The following is a 15635-nucleotide window of genomic DNA, read 5'->3' as shown; positions in this document are numbered from 1 at the left end:
TACAAAAATGGAGCATGTGAAAGAAAAACATTGACATAGTCTGTTGCTTTCCCATCTTTGTGTATCTTTTCAGTTTCCCTTTTACCTAGAGTGGCTGGCGCCCTCACTGTAAGAAAATTCTCTTTGTGATTCAGAGGAATATGGAAGCCGTGGGGGGGGGGGGGGTGCTGTGGGGACTCAGGCTACCACTGAAAGGTCCCCTTTCAGTGATGTTTAACTTAATGGAATCCTCCTTCATTCCTGAAGTAGTTACAAATTCTGGAAAATCTTGGGTGTATGATGTAGATAACTAGTCTAGTAATTGCTGCTCAGAACAGAAACTCAAGATTAAAACTTTAGGAAGAAACCTGCTGCTCAAGTTTAAAACTTTAGGAAGGACAATGGTCTATTTATTTACCGTGTTTCTTTTGGTAGGAGGGGGTCCGCATGGAAGAAATAGTTGAAGGTTGTACTGGAGCCCTGCACATCCTAGCTCGGGATGTTCACAACCGAATTGTAATCAGAGGACTGAATACCATTCCACTGTTTGTGCAGGTATGCTGGTTTTACGTGAGGCATTCCGGACTGTGTGTGTCCGTAATTCTTCAGGATTTTAATGATAACCACATTTTCAGGAAATTAGGGACCCAAATAAGGGCACCAACATCTAATTTTCACCTGTCACCATTTATGAAATGACAACACTGCCCATGTCCCCACTAAAGTATTAAAAATAGGATCTCAGTGTGCAAGGTCCTTTATGCTGAGTACATTTAATTTTATGGAAAGTTCCTTCATTTTGGGGGTCAGTAGGAGAAACACTGGATCTAGAGCCTCCAGAAGAGGCAGCAGATTCTGTGCTGCACTGTTGGGGGCACTCAGTCTTGGAGGGGCGAGAGCTGAGCTGGCTGCCAAAGTCCAGGTCTCCAACCACTCCTGGGTTTCCCAAGTCTCAGCTCCATGAAAACTGTCTCTGAAGAAAGGGTTTGTAGCTGAAAATAGTCTAGAAAACCAGGCTCCAGAGCATCAAACACTTTGGAAAGTAATTCAGAGAATACAGTCGAGTGCTACATGATGATGGTCCTGGCAGCCGTGGTGGTACCAGAAGGTAACAGCTGGGAAATTCGGTCCCTCGTGATGTGTCGCAGCACAGCACGTCGCTCGGCGGCGGTGACGCTGCTGTGGGAGGCTGCACTCACCCTTGCCTTACAGTCCCCCCAGTCCTCGGTGAGGAGCACGCTGCGGCCCGTGGCTGGGTCGCCGGCCGACTGTCCAGCAGGGTCGGTGCGCGCGGGCGCTCGCGTGCTCGCCTCTTTCCAGGAAGCAGGGCGTGCCCGTGCTTTCGTGCACGTGTGGTGGGTGTCCGTGCCACGCGCACTGGATGGGGGGGCGCGCCACAGTGGGGTGCCTGCCGCGCATGAACTTAATTAGGCTTCTGGGCTTTCCTCCTCAGCTGCTCTATTCCCCCATTGAAAACATCCAGAGAGTGGCCGCGGGGGTGCTCTGCGAACTGGCGCAGGACAAGGAGGCCGCGGAAGCGATCGAGGCCGAGGGCGCCACGGCGCCCCTCACGGAGCTGCTGCACTCGAGGAACGAGGGCGTGGGTGCGTAGAGGGGACAGGCCGAGAGCTGGGGCGCAGTAAAGCCTATGTCTGTCCTAAGGGCCTTTCTCCCTGTCCTCCCCAGCAACGTATGCGGCTGCTGTCTTGTTCCGGATGTCCGAGGACAAGCCGCAGGACTACAAGAAGCGGCTTTCCGTCGAGCTGACCAGCTCTCTCTTCAGAACGGAGCCGATGGCTTGGAATGAGGTAGGCGGAGGGGGCGCACGGGGCAGCTCACCGTTTGCCCGCGCAGCACTGGGCGCGCGTTCATTTGTGACAGGTCGTTGGCTCGACTAGTCATTCATGCTGTACGAGCGGCGACTGGGAGGACTGCAGCCCCCAAAAGCCTGCTCCGCGTGAGCCAACTGCCTAACCACCGAGCTCACTAGGGAGGGAGATGAAAAGTTATCAGAGTAAAGGGTGTAAAGAAAGAGGCATAATCCGTTTAAACTGTTAGTCGGAGGTCATTTTATCAATACTTTGTTTTTAATGCCCAGTGTGCATCTACTTGAATATCTATGAATTTTTTAGTATTTCTCCTCAGCACCGAGTTAATTCACTGAAACATTAGAACATCAGTTGTGGTCCACGGTGATATTTATTGGATGAGTGCAGGGACCCTATACATCATTAGTTGAAAAGAATTGCCAAACAGTGAGTAATGTGTTAGCTAGGTTTCTAATGGGCCATCTTAACATGTCCCAACTTGAGCTCTGAACTTCTCCACCCACCCCCTCCCCAAACCTGTCCCTGTCCTAATTTTCTCCATCTCGGCTAATTGCAGTTTCTGCACAGGCCGAGTCCTCTTTCATGTGCCGTGCTGGGGCAAACACTCTGCCTGTTTTATTATTGTATCTCTAGCACCTAGAACAGTGCCTGACGCATTAGTAAGTACTTAATGTATGTTTGCTAAAAGGATATGAGTTAGTGAATTTTTTAAATGCTGTGTCTAGTGGGAAAACAAGTTTCTCTGAGCATCAGTGGTTAGTCTTTGAGGAGTAGAGTTTAAGTATCTGTATTGTATTTTTAAATCTGTATTTTCTAAGTATTTCTGTAATGTTTGAGAGAGTGTACTTGGAGAATTTTCATTTTGCTTCCTGGCCTTGTACCTGTTTATCTAGACTGCTGATCTTGGACTTGATATTGGTGCCCAGGGAGAACCCCTTGGATATCGCCAGGATGGTATGTATCTTACATTTCTCAATTAACTCTCGATCAAGCTACAGTTCCAAAGTTTTATCAAAAGGGCTAGTCTGCTTATCTGGGAAGCCAGTGTTGGCAGGAAAGCAGTGGCAGTAATTAAAGTCAGTTCTTAAATTCCAGAGTCAGCACAGGGAATTCTGAGCCACACTGAGCAAGCAGAAGGATTGCATCAACAAATACTTGTCACTACTGCTGGGTTTCTGGGTTGGTTTGGGGGGGGTGGGGGTGTTTCGTTGTTTTTTGTCAGAGAAGCCACAATACCTGGGTCTACAACCCGCTAGGAAGTGAGAGTCTGGGAAGCTTATGTCCCAAAGCTCAGATCAGGGGTGGGTATTTACATAGTTGGAGCATGGGGTAGACCACTAACAGCTATAACTTTTCATCTTAAATTATAATCTCAACTTGTTTTTCCTAATTATTAAACCACTAAAGCCCCCATGACTTCTTACCTTGACAGACATACAAATGTCATCCCTTAAGATAAAACATGTAAAGGTTTCATGGGAAACAATGTCTCTAGTTTTCTCTGTACTTGTGGGCATCACCTGGACTTTTCAGACAAAGAAATTAGCCAGACTTCCTCCTTGTTGCCTCACTTCTGCCCCTGGCTTCTCGCTGCCTGGGTGGTCGTGTACAGGGCATTGCCGCTGCTCCTCCTGAGGAACTGTCTCTGCCTGGGTCAGTGCAGAATGTTCCGGGTAAACTGGTGGCGTGACTAGAACCTGCATGTCTGCGTTTTGTGGAAACAGACTTTGTAGCCTCTTGGGTGGCCTGGCGTTGGGTAATTACTTGGCTGAAGAAAGCTAGAGGTTGAGGCGGTGAGAAAGCAGTGCTTTCTGGCGAGTGCACAGCGATGCAGTGGCCCTAACCTCAGTGTTAACTTCTGCGTCTTTCTCCTCTCACCCCCTTGCCCGTTTTGCTGCCGCCCTGACTCTTCTAGATCCCAGCTATCGTTCTTTTCACTCCGGTGGCTATGGCCAGGATGCCTTGGGAATGGACCCCATGATGGAGCATGAGATGGGTGGCCACCACCCTGGTGCTGACTATCCAGTTGATGGGCTGCCAGATCTGGGGCACGCCCAGGACCTCATGGATGGGCTGCCTCCAGGTGACAGCAATCAGCTGGCCTGGTTTGATACTGACCTGTAAATCACCCTTAGGTAAGAAGTTAAAGCCAGTTGGGTAAAATACTTTTACTCTGCCTACAGAACTTCAGAAAGACTTGGTTGGTAGGGTGGGAGTGGCTTAGGCCTACTTGTAAATCTGCCACAGAAACGGATACATCCATACTTTGAAAGGAGATGTCTTAGAACATTTGAATGTTCTCAGATTTCTGGTTGTTACGTGGTCATGTGTGGAAGTTATTAACTTTAATGTTTTTTGCCACAGCTTTTGCAACTTAATACTCAAATGAGTAACATTTGCTGTTTTAAACATTAATAGCAGCCTTTCTCTCTTTATACAGCTGTATTGTCTGAACTTGCATTGTGATTGGCCTGTAGAGTTGCTGAGAGGGCTCGAGGGGTGGGCTGGTATCTCAGAAAGTGCCTGACACACTAACCACGCTGAGTTTCCTATGGGAACAATCGAAGTAAACTTTTTGTTCTGGTCCTTTTTGGTCGAGGAGTAACAATGCAAATGGATTTGGGGAGTGACTCGAAGTGACGAATGCACAAGAATGGATCACAGGATGGGATTTATCAAACTCTAGCCTTGCTTGTTAAAATTTTTTTTAATATCTGTAATGGTACTGACTTTGCTTGCTTTGAAGTAGCTCTTTAATTTTTTTTGCAGTAACTGTTAGTTTTTTAAGTCTCGTAGTGTTAAGTTATAGTGACTACTGCTACAGCAATTTCTAATTTTTAAGAATTGAGTAATGGTGTAGAACACTAATTCATAATCACTCTAATGTAACCTGAATACAGTGTAACATTGTGTAGCCTTTTTGTATAAAATAGACAAATAGAAATGGTCCAATTAGTTTCCTTTTTAATATGCTTAAAATAAGCAGGTGGATCTATTTCATGTTTTTGATCGAAAACTTTATTTGGGATATGTATGGGTAGGGTAAATCAGTAAGAGGTGTTATTTGGAACCTTGTTTTGGACAGTTTACCAGTTGCCTTTTATCCCAAAGTTGTTGTAACCTGCTGTGATACAATGCTTCACGAGAAAATGCAGTTATAAAAATGGTTCAGAATTAAACTTTTAATTCATTCAATTGTGTCACCTTTCTTTCCTTGTTAGTAAGTTGTTTTGTAAGGGTAGTAGGTATGTTCACATACGTAGTGAACTTACTGTAAGTGATGGAGCCTTACCTTTAGATGGGAATGGTAGCCGTTTCTCTAGCACTTGCCACTGAATTAAATGGCACCAAAAATTATTTCCGCTTTGATCACTGATCCTGAGCTTTGTGTAAGAGGAGTGATTCTGCCATCTCCACCTGAAGGACTCTGGGCTCAGACCCTGTGGCCAAGACTTCAGCTTCCCTCTTGCTGTGGTCATGTGCATAGTCCTGCGCAAGTGACCAAGGCATCCATCTAGGCTTTGGGCCCCACAGAGCAAAGCTGAAAGCCAAACAGGCACCCCCACCCCAGACGTACTACGTGAAGGTAAAAACGAAGACTTAACTACATGCGTTTGGACCTCAAGCACCTCCACTTAAGTGGGACTCATTTGGAGAGGGGAATTCCTTCGGCTCCACTTTCAACTGATAATTAAGTTGGGTTAAGTGCAGATGTTTATCTGAACACTGAGAGACCCAGAACAGGCCTTTTCCACACTGCCTGCCAGGTGATCCTGTCATCCTGGTGGTGGGTCTCTCAAGCTCTCCCTCTCCCTTAGGGCAGAGTCAGTAGACCTGTTAAGACTTGTATTTTGCTTTTTAAAAAGTGGTTTGTGCTGAGGGAGGGCTGCTTCTGATTTGGGTGGCCATTTGGATAAAATTGAAATTAATGCAAAAAAAAATCCTTGACCAGCAATCTATCAATTTTAAATAAAAACAGTTCTCAGTATTTTTCTTCTGCCTCAAGGTCCAGCACGGCTTGATAGGGCACTGGGTGAACAGCAGCCCACCCTGGAAGCCCATGTGTCCAACAGTCGCTTCATTCACACGAGAGTGGCCATACTGCAGCGAAAACAACTTTACACAATAGCTGGGCTGTATCTCAAAACATAACATTAAAACAAAAGAAAGTCATAAATGCATACTCTAGGGCTACACTGATCCAAAGAAAGGGCAGCCTGTTTTAAGGAAATCATCCATGGGTGGTAAACTGAAAAGCCAAGGAAGTTACTAGATTACTACAAACACCAGGAGGGTGGTTACCTGGGATGGAGGTGCCCAGGACATTGGATTACATGGCCCTGGCCACTGCTGAGCAGAATGAAGCTTTTCCATGTTGGAGGTGATCTAGACAGGAGGCATGGATCTGATTGTTTGAATCCTTGACAGTGAAAGATCTACGCTTTTTAATTCTTGTTTTGATTACTGTAATAAAAGCAAGATCTGAATTGTACTGTTTGGTTTAATTAGCAAAGAGCCGAGTCGATGCACTGCTGTTTGTCCTAGCAGGCGAGAACCTGTTTTGCTTGCCTTGAGCGAACCAGCCCCCCAAAGGCAGTTACAAAGTGGTGGAGGGGTGAGGGTGGGGCTGAAAAGGCAGGGCCTCCCTTCTCCGCCCTCCTGTGTGGAGTCCGCCCCCTCCCCACCCTGAGACTCCAGTAAGCTAGAGGGGGCTAGAGGCCCCCCGACCCCCTCCACAGGAAGCCTCCAGCGAGAGGCCAGGATGGGCTCGGGCCTGTCGTCCAGGTCACATCAGCACCCACCTCCCTGGCCTTGTTCTAGGCCGCGGCTGCTTTTCTTGCCTTTGTTCCCCCACTTCCCTCAGCCCCACTGAAGCTTGAATCTAATGGGGCCGCCTCAACTTCAGCTCGTCTGGTTCCCAGACAGCTCCAAGGGGCCAGGCCCCTTTCTTTGGGCTTTTGCAGCTTCCTGCCTCCAGCCCCCCTTCCCGAGGCTCCCACCTCGGCCCTGCTTGTACCTGCATGATAGGGATTTATTTCTGCGTCCTGTTTTCCTGTTGCTAGGGGAGGAAGAAAGGCTTCGTTTCAAGGAGAGACCCGGTTCCTCTCCTACCACTCACCTTGGACAAGAGCCTGAGTCCCCAGGACCCCCACTTTCTGAGCTTCCCTACAGGGGTAATGCCTGCTCTGCATTCAAAGAGCTGACCTGGAACCTCATCAGATAACACAAGACCTCCTGGTCACAAGGGAAATGCAAGAAGCTGGACACGTGCAAAGAACACAAAGCAGGCAGTTCTGTCGCGGCTCCCAGCAGACCTTGCTCCTCAGCTGCCCCATGACTGTCACTTCCTCTCCGACCACCTGTAGCCAGTCACCCCCTGGTTCTTCACAGGGACAGTGAAGCACCTACTCTCAGGCAGAGTTAAGGCAGGGTCCTCAGGCTTTAGGCCTGTTAGTTGAGGGAAAGAGGTGGCCCTGTGCGGCCACTCCCCTGCCCGCTCTGCTGACTTCAGGGACACCCTCCACTCCTGGGAGGCTCAGCCACTGGGTTGTAGCCAGTTGGAGAGCACAGAGCTGAAGCTGGGAGGGGGAGGGGGAGGGGAGGGCCAGCAGGAGCCTGGTGTGGGCCCCTGACCACTGTCAGAATCCTGAGAGCTCCGATGCGGACTAGGCTCCAGCTCCTTAGAACAGAGCCAAGATGAGGGCGTGGGCCTCGCATGGGGAAAGCGGGAGGGTACGGCCCTCGGTCTCTGCAGGAGAGGTGGTGAGACACAGGCGCAGGCAGGCTGGGGACCACGGCTCATCCACTGGGCGAGCGCAGGTGGCAGGCCCACCGGCCCCCACAGAGAGGGAAGGACATTCTGCGAACAGCTGGCAAGCCTGGGTGACCTGTGGGCGAGCCCCGCAGGACCGACGGGGTCTATTCGGAGTGCGCTTTAGGGCCCAGAGTAAGAGCGCCGTAGCCGGGAGGTCGGGCTTCAGCTGGCTTTATTAGGTCCGGAGAAGATGCAGCGGGAGCTGGCCTCGCCAGTGTAGCTGGCGCCGCAGGGCCGCCTTGTGTCCAGGGCCTTCTTGCCTAGTGTCCCACAGCTTGGAGGATTTCTAGGGCCAAGGAGGCCACCGCGCTGTCTGCAGATGAACTGTGAGGAAAACCAGAGGCAGGGTAAAGGGCCGCCTCTTTCAAAGGGGCTGGTGTCTGACGGCCCAGCTGCTTCCCAGGGCCGCCCCTCTGCAGTGTGGGGAGGGACGCGCAGAAAGTGTTCCCAGGCTGAGGTGCAAACCTGTCAGCCCGCAGCACCCCCAGGCGAGGCCTGAGCTGCTGGCCCCCACCTTGGCATCTGAACAACCTGGGCCGGGTGCACTGAGCTGTAAGGCAAGTCAGACGGCAGCCAGCCCTGCCCGGGGCCACCCAGGGGCCCGCCCGCCCACTGCTGCAGCTGACTTGTACCAAATGCCCACGGTCGCAGACCCACTCCACATGCCCACGGTCCCAGACCCACTCCACATGCCCACGGTCGCAGACCCACTCCACATGCCCACGGTCGCAGACCCACTCCACATGCCCACGGTCGCAGACCCACTCCACATGCCCACGGTCGCAGACCCACTCCACATGCCCACGGTCGCAGACCCACTCCACATGCCCACGGTCCCAGACCCACTCCACATGCCCACGGTCCCAGACCCACTCCACATGCCCACGGTCGCAGACCCACTCCACATGCCCACGGTCCCAGACCCACTCCACGTGCTGGCTCCGGCTCCGTATGGCCGCTTCCCGACAGCCGGCCAGGAGCCTCGGGTTTCTACTCTCAGGTGTGCATGTGCAATCAAGAGCTTCAAATGGAAACTTTGTTACCAGAGCAAACTGAGACACATTTAAACCTGTGCCCTGACAACTGTTAGCAAAGAAAAGAATGACACATAACTGTTCCTTGAAGTATAAAATTAGCTCCTGGCACGCTCCTGACTGCACAGAAATAGGGCTGTTGCCAAATAACCAGGGGTGGGTGGGGGCTGCATAAAAGGTGGGCCGCACAGCCGGGGTCCTGAGGGGCAGCAGGAATGCGCTGGCACGGGCTGCTCCGGTGGACTCGCGCTGCTCACCTTGCCCCCCAGAGCTGCCCCGGAAGGCCAGCGACTGGCAAAGGGCACGTCACCTCGGCCAGAGCCACATCAGAACCGAGAACACTGCCATCCACTCACTCTTGGTCAACATTGGAAAACCTTTTCTTTGGCCATCTGAGCGAAGCCCAAACAAGACAACTTCACAGCAGCAGCCGCCCTCCCAACACCGCCTGCCTGGCGCAGGCGTCTAGCAGCTGGAGGAGAGGCCACCAGCTCCACGGAGCACTGAGCCTCGCTTTGACATATCTGGCCCAGGTTGAGGCCATCATGAGGATGCACTGGCTTTGGCCTGAAGCGGAGACGGAGGCCCTGCTAGGAGGGGAGACCCACCAGCACGAGGCCCGAGGCTGTTTGCACAAGGCCAGGGTTCCTGGGAGTGGCTGTCCCCTGCTCCTCACAAACCAGTCTAGCACAGAGCTAAGACATTCTGCTCTTCCCCCGGGGATCCCCACTATGCACATTAGGGGACAGAGGACGGTGACGCTTCCCATACTGGAAGGGATCTCGGGGAAGATGGGGGTCCCTGGTGTGTGGAGGGAATGGGGGGGGCAGGAAGAGAGGAGTGGGTGTGTGAGTGCCGAGCCCAGGAGACTGCACTAGCCCTCCTGGGCCTACTTACCCGCCCGCAGGTGCCAGCCGCTCCAGAGCCCGCAGGAGGCTGCCCGCGTGCTGGAGGCTCTCCAGGTGCTTCTCATTGGAGGTGACCTGCAAGGGAGGGAGGAGGAAGCAGTCGGTGGGCCCGTCCCCAACTCGCCCCACTGGGTGGGCGCCCTGAGTCAGGCTACCTGTGGCCTTGGGGGGCACGCCCCCAGCCTCATCCCACAGGACATGCTGACCATGGGGATGGAGGCGGGCTAGGGTGAGCACGAGGGAGTCGCTGGGGCTGGGGATGTGCCAGGTCATGGTGGGGTCTCAGCTTCCTGGTGAAAGCAAATGATGAGTGAATGAACTTTGCCGTTGTTGGCGCCAGGACCCAGTGGGCCCATGTCCTGGGGTTTCTGACCCAGCACAACCTCTTTTGTATGGAAGGAAGAATCATGAACCTGGGTGCTGGCGATCTGGGGAGCCCGAGAGAGACGCACCAAGAACCACACCAGGTCACCCCCTTCCTGGGACATCCCAAAGAAAATTAGAAAATATTCTTAACTGAAATTGAATAGCTATACAATATATCAAAATCTGTGGGATGCAGCCAAAGCGGTGCTTAAAGGGAAATTCATGGTACTAAATACTTACATTAAAAAAGAAAGGTCTCAAATCCATAATCTAGGCTTTCGTGTTAAGAAACTAGAAAATTAAGAGCAAGACAGACCCAAAGCCAAAGAGGGAAGGAAAAAAGCAGGAGTCGAGCAGTGTGGTAAATGTAACCTCCAATATGCTAAAACGTACACTCATTGTAGATTTACCAAATACTACAAGTAAAAGGCTGAGAATTTCAAACTGCACATAACAAAACAGAACTACATGCTGCTTACAAGAAAAATACCTAAAATATGAGGGCACAGAATAACTTAAAGAATGTAAAAGATATTCCACACGAGTAACAACCAAAGAAATCTTGGGCAGCTAATATCAAAGTAGGCAATAATCATAATTACAGATAAAGAGAGACACTTTATGTTTATTAAAAGATCAATTGACCAGGAAAATATACCAAGTCTAATTCTAAATCCACCCAATAACAGCCTCAAGATACATAAAACAAAAAAATGACAAAACCAAAGTGAGAATTAAATCCATAATTATGGTGGGATATGTTTCAATCTCTCCCAGTAGCACACAAAAATCAGAAGGGATATAAACATTTTATCGGACAAAATTAACAAACTTGACCTAATTTACATGTATACACACACACACACACACACACACATATATAAACCTTATATATATATGACAGACTTTTGAACAAACGGTGCTAGAATGCAGATGCTCGTGTAAAAACATGAACCCAGACATATTTCTTACACTTAAATAAAACATAACCCAAAATGGATCCTAGATCTGACTGTAAAACACAAAACCCAATAACTGCAGAATATATATTCTCTTCGAGTGTATATGGAAATTTTTAAAATACACCATATGCTGGGTCATAAAGCAAGTTCCGACAAATTTCAAAGGTATAAACAGATGGACGTACTCTATTCGTGGACTGGAAGACTCAGTATAGTAAAGATACCAATTTTCCCCAAATCTAGGTTTAAAGCAGTTCCTCTCAAAATCCAAGCAGGGTTTTTTATAATTATCTAGCTGATTCTAAAATTTGAATCTATAAATCTTAGGAACTAGATAGCTAAACCGGTTTGGAAAAGGGAGCATCAAGTTGGAGGGGCTGTACCCCCGACCTGAGATGCCCTGCGCAGCTATGGCGACCATAATGCCGTCGTGCGGCAGAGGGACCGGCGCCGAGATCAGTGCGACAGGATCGCGGGCCCAGAAACGGGTCAAGTTTTCACAAACATGCGACAATAACTGGGGGAAGAAAAGACAGACTTTTGAACAAACGGTGCTAGAATGCAGATGCTCGTGTAAAAACATGAACCCAGACGCATTTCTTATACTTAAATAAAACAATCCAAAATGGATCCTAGATCTGACTGTAAAACACAAAACTATAAAACTTCTAGAAGAAAATACGGGAGAGAAAAAACCTATGTGAAGTTGGGTTTGTTGATGAATTCTTAGATACCACACAAAAAGCATGATCCCTGAGAGAGAGAAAAAAATGACTAATTGGACTTTATCAATATTACAAAGCTTTGTTCTTTGTGAAATACTGATAAGAGAATAAAATAAGCCATAGACTGGGAGAAAATATCTGCAAATCACATATCTGATACAGGACTTTTACCCAGAACATATAAGGAAACCTTAAAACTCAACAAAAGGTGCCGGCCGGTGTGGCTCGGTGGTTGAGCGTCAATCCATGAACCGGGAGGTTATGGTTCGATTCCCGGCCAGGGCACGACCCTCAGTAGGGGGCGTGCAGGGGGCGGCCGACCGATGGTCCTCATCACTGACGCGTGTCTCTCTCTCCCTCTCCTGTCCTCTCCCTAAATTCAATAAAAACATTTTAAAGAAACACAACAAGAGGATCATCAACCAAATTTTAAAAATAGGCAGGAAATCGGAATAGACACTTCACCAAAGAAGGTACCTGGGTGGCAAATGGGCACACGAAAAGACACGCAGTGTCACTGGGCATCAGGGGATGCGGGTCTAAGCCAGCGCGACAGCGGCACAGTCGGAAGGCTCGGTTCGGCCGCGACGCTGACGACAAGCCGGGGGGCGGCAGGCTCGTCACTGCTGCGGGGACGCAGAACACACAGCACCTGGAAGGCGGTCTGGCGACGCCTCACAATGAAACTACCCCCATCCTACAGCCCAGCAATTACACTCAGGCGTCTGCCCAAGTGCACTGCCAACTTACGTCCCCGTAAAAACCTGCAGGAAGCCCCGGCCTGCGGCCCGGTGGGTAGAGCGCCGGCCGCGCGGAAGGGCCCCGGCGTCGCTGCCTCGCTTGCAGGCTCCACCGGGCGCGTGCGGGAGGCACCCAACCAATGTGTCTCTCACGTCGATGTTTCTCCTCCCCCCCCTCCACTCTGAAACGCAATGGGAAAAAGATCCTTAGGAGAGGGGTGAAAATAAACACCCGTAGGCAGCCAGCTACAGCAGCTTATTTCACAGTCACCACGAAGCGGAAGGAACAGACGCCCTTCCACAGGGAACGGAAAAGCCGTGAGGGAAGCGCTCGTGCATTACTTGGTATATTATACGTCTGATTTGATTTTCAGAGTGAGATATGAGTCAAGTCAAATCTGGGTAATTCTGAGAAGATGAGAGCTTTAATTTGCCTTGCTAAACCATCTTGTCCTGCGGCACCCGTTCTCTGTGATTAGTCAAGTCTGCAATATTGAGAGTTCCAGTGGCTTTGAACCCAACGATCCTCAGGCGTGAATTTCTCCTCTCCCCGAGTCTGGTCTCCTGTTAGGCCCCTGAAGGTTATAAATGAAGATGGAAACCCACCTTGTGGAAACATCCCACGGCTTCCACCAGACAATGTGGCCCTCAACCTTCTATTTAACCTTCCCTAAAAGCCGAATGGTGGGTCTGCAAAGTCACCCCACCTCTCCTCCTTCGAGTACTTAAGCAGAGAATATTTTCCGCACAGCGAGACCCGCAGAGAAATCTCACCATCGGGATGAGGCATGTTCCCTGCAATGCTGAATTTGTGGCTCAGCAACTCCTGAAGCACCTCCTGACTTTCAGAAGGTAAAGAACATTTGCAAGGGGGACGGCAGGGGGTGCAAACACATTACCTCCTCCTGTGGTTACTATTTTCATCACCAGCAGCCCATTAATTCCCACAAGCCAAGCCAACTCAATTTTATTCTGCAGTAAGGTGCTACTACAGCAGAGGTGCCTGGGACTCTGAGAGTCCACACGTTTTCGATTTCATTATTTCAAAACTTCGAATGGCAGGTGTCCGTCTCCTGCAAACAGCCGTGCCCACCTCAAGTTCCTCTGCTTTATGCTGAAAACCTGTCACCCGAATGTGGAGCACCGGTCCTTATCTCACGCAGCTGCTGAGACACCTGACCAGCACCTATGTGGCTAAAATCCATCCACAGGGAGACATGGATTATACCAAAGGCGCACAGTCCACCTGCTACACGTGAATCTTTCAGAACACGGGGTCTTCACAGGGAAAATGATTTAAAAGTTGGAAGTTGGAGCTTGGCGTTAGGATCAACTTGGAAAGATGGTTCCTCCCCTTCTGTGTAACTGAGGATATAATATAAAAGCTGATCATGCACTTTGGGTAAATACATCACTTTACCCAGCCCTCCACGTGGTGGCCTGGCCCTAGGCTCTCACACATCACTTGGTTTAACCAAAACACTGGAAGTGTCCTGCAGAATCAGCCCTCGAGTTTCCCACCAGGCTCACGAATTGTAGGCGGTGGCTTCGCACACAACCCGTGGGACAGGGCTGGGCTGGCTTCTTCTGGACTCTGGCTTCCCAAGTGCAAACTAACAACAGGAGTGTCTCATCTCCCCGATGACCCCGATGACCGTGTGTAGTTGAGGCTTCAAGGACAGAGAGGACAGTGGCTCGTCCGGGACAAACCGGCCACTGAGGGACAAAGCCAGGCCTGGTGCCTGTGCACCTTACCGAAGGCCTTAAAAACGTGTACATCAGAATGCACTTTTATTTCCATCATCGTGGTGGAGCATGGCTACACGCTCCTAAATGTGAGCCCAGCGGGCCATCCAGCGCTCCGGGGTGAGCTCCATGCAGAAATGGTTTGGGGGATGGACAGCACTGTGGCTGCACCGCGTCGGGAGCGGGCGGGTCACGGGGGGTGTCTGTACCGCAGTGACCCTGAGTGTGGGGGCAGAGGAAGCCACGTTCACTCCGGCTTCCAATCAGGAGCTCCCCGGGACCGGCCCGGGCGGCACCGAGAGACGAGCAAAGAAATCGGGGGCCGAAGGGGACCACAGCGAGCACAGCCCAGGTGCTGGCTGGCACAGACACACGCCTCGCAGGGGAGGATTATTTTAATTCCGTGGCCTTCAGATCTCACGAATACAAGTGAAAACAAGCAGGTAACTATGACAACTCTACTTCAGAGAATTTAAATTCCAAAAATAAACCCACCCTCCCAGCCCCTTTGTTTTGGTCTCTTAACATCTACTTTGTCTTCTCTCCAGCTGAGGTTTTTATGTTACTTCAAAGCCATTTCTACCAACTGCGGATCCAGACACGTTGCCACCGGACACAGCGGGGGAGCCCGGGGGTCCTTCCCTCCCTCCCCCCCTTCCCCTCCTTCCCACCTGGTGCTGCGCATTCTGCTCTCTCCAGAAACTTCTCAAGCTGCAGCCAGGGCCCCACCTTTCGCATGCAGGTTACAGCGGGACTGGGACGGCACAGGCCGCTCTGCACCCGGGCCCACGTGCTCAGACGTCTTCCACGGGCCGCGCGTCTGGGCGGAACGGAGCAATTCTCCCGCCCAGCCTGCCGCTGCCTCTGGCGTCTGTGCCTTCCCTGGGGTCCACTTAGAAACTTTATAGTCCTCCACCAAGCCAGGTGAGGCCACTCCGACCAGGGCTGGCAGTGGGGGACTGATCTAGAGGAAATCTAGAGGAACCCCTCAGGATTCCCGTCCCGGATCTGCTCCTCACAGGGAGGGAGGGGTTCCCGGGGAACCGGCACTGGGGCTCTCAAGGGAAGGGATGGGGTCTTGCAGGCGAGGCAGGCCTGGTCACAAAGCCTGGTTCCCCTAGATCTTGCCCAGATCCCCATGAACGCAGGTCCTCTGGAGGGGACAGAGAACGGATTGGGGCCCAAGGGGCATCATCTGTGTGTCCAGGTGGCCCACGGAGGCATCGTTCTGCGTGCTCTGTGTGAAGCCCGGCTTAGCCATAACTCGCTGTGAGGCCCTGACCCTGACCCTGACCCTGACCCTGACCCTGACCCTGACCCCGACCCTAACCCTAACCCAGGGAAGTGGTGGCCTCGGGAATGCAGTGACTCCTCAAGCTGAAGGAGCCTGGGGCAGGAGAGGGAGTAAACGATGCACCAAGGCGTCTGGCGACAGGAGCACTGGACACAGAGCCAGGGCAGGTATCTGACAGGGGAAGGTGGGGGGGAGGCGCCTCCGAGGAGCAGTGAGGCGGCCGATGTTCTGCCACGG

General features: G+C 51.2%; 2 protein-coding genes across 2 annotated transcripts in view; one reads left to right on the top strand and one right to left on the bottom strand.

Moving 5' to 3' along the window:
• CTNNB1 (catenin beta 1) overlaps positions 1-4289 on the top strand; it is a 31206-nt gene extending 26917 nt beyond the window's left edge. The window contains exons 11-15 of the mRNA XM_087824820.1: positions 415-534; positions 1433-1583; positions 1666-1787; positions 2702-2762; positions 3724-4289. Coding sequence (XP_087680946.1) covers positions 415-534; positions 1433-1583; positions 1666-1787; positions 2702-2762; positions 3724-3932 — 663 coding nt within the window. The 3' untranslated portion in view covers positions 3933-4289. The remainder of the gene's footprint in view (positions 1-414; positions 535-1432; positions 1584-1665; positions 1788-2701; positions 2763-3723) is intronic.
• Positions 4290-6851: 2562 nt separating this feature from the next.
• The window catches only part of ULK4 (unc-51 like kinase 4), a 177535-nt gene continuing 168751 nt past the window's right edge, over positions 6852-15635 (bottom strand). The window contains exons 36-37 of the mRNA XM_016196088.2: positions 9555-9640; positions 6852-7947 (exon numbers count right to left, since the gene is read on the bottom strand). Coding sequence (XP_016051574.2) covers positions 7884-7947; positions 9555-9640 — 150 coding nt within the window. The 3' untranslated portion in view covers positions 6852-7883. The remainder of the gene's footprint in view (positions 7948-9554; positions 9641-15635) is intronic.

This window comes from Miniopterus natalensis, chromosome 15 (genome assembly GCF_054644295.1).
Source record: "Miniopterus natalensis isolate mMinNat1 chromosome 15, mMinNat1.hap1, whole genome shotgun sequence".
In the NCBI taxonomy this organism is placed as follows: Eukaryota; Metazoa; Chordata; class Mammalia; order Chiroptera; family Miniopteridae; genus Miniopterus; species Miniopterus natalensis.
The sequence above is the reverse complement of the archived record's forward strand: the minus strand, read 5'-3'. Positions and strand labels throughout refer to the sequence as shown.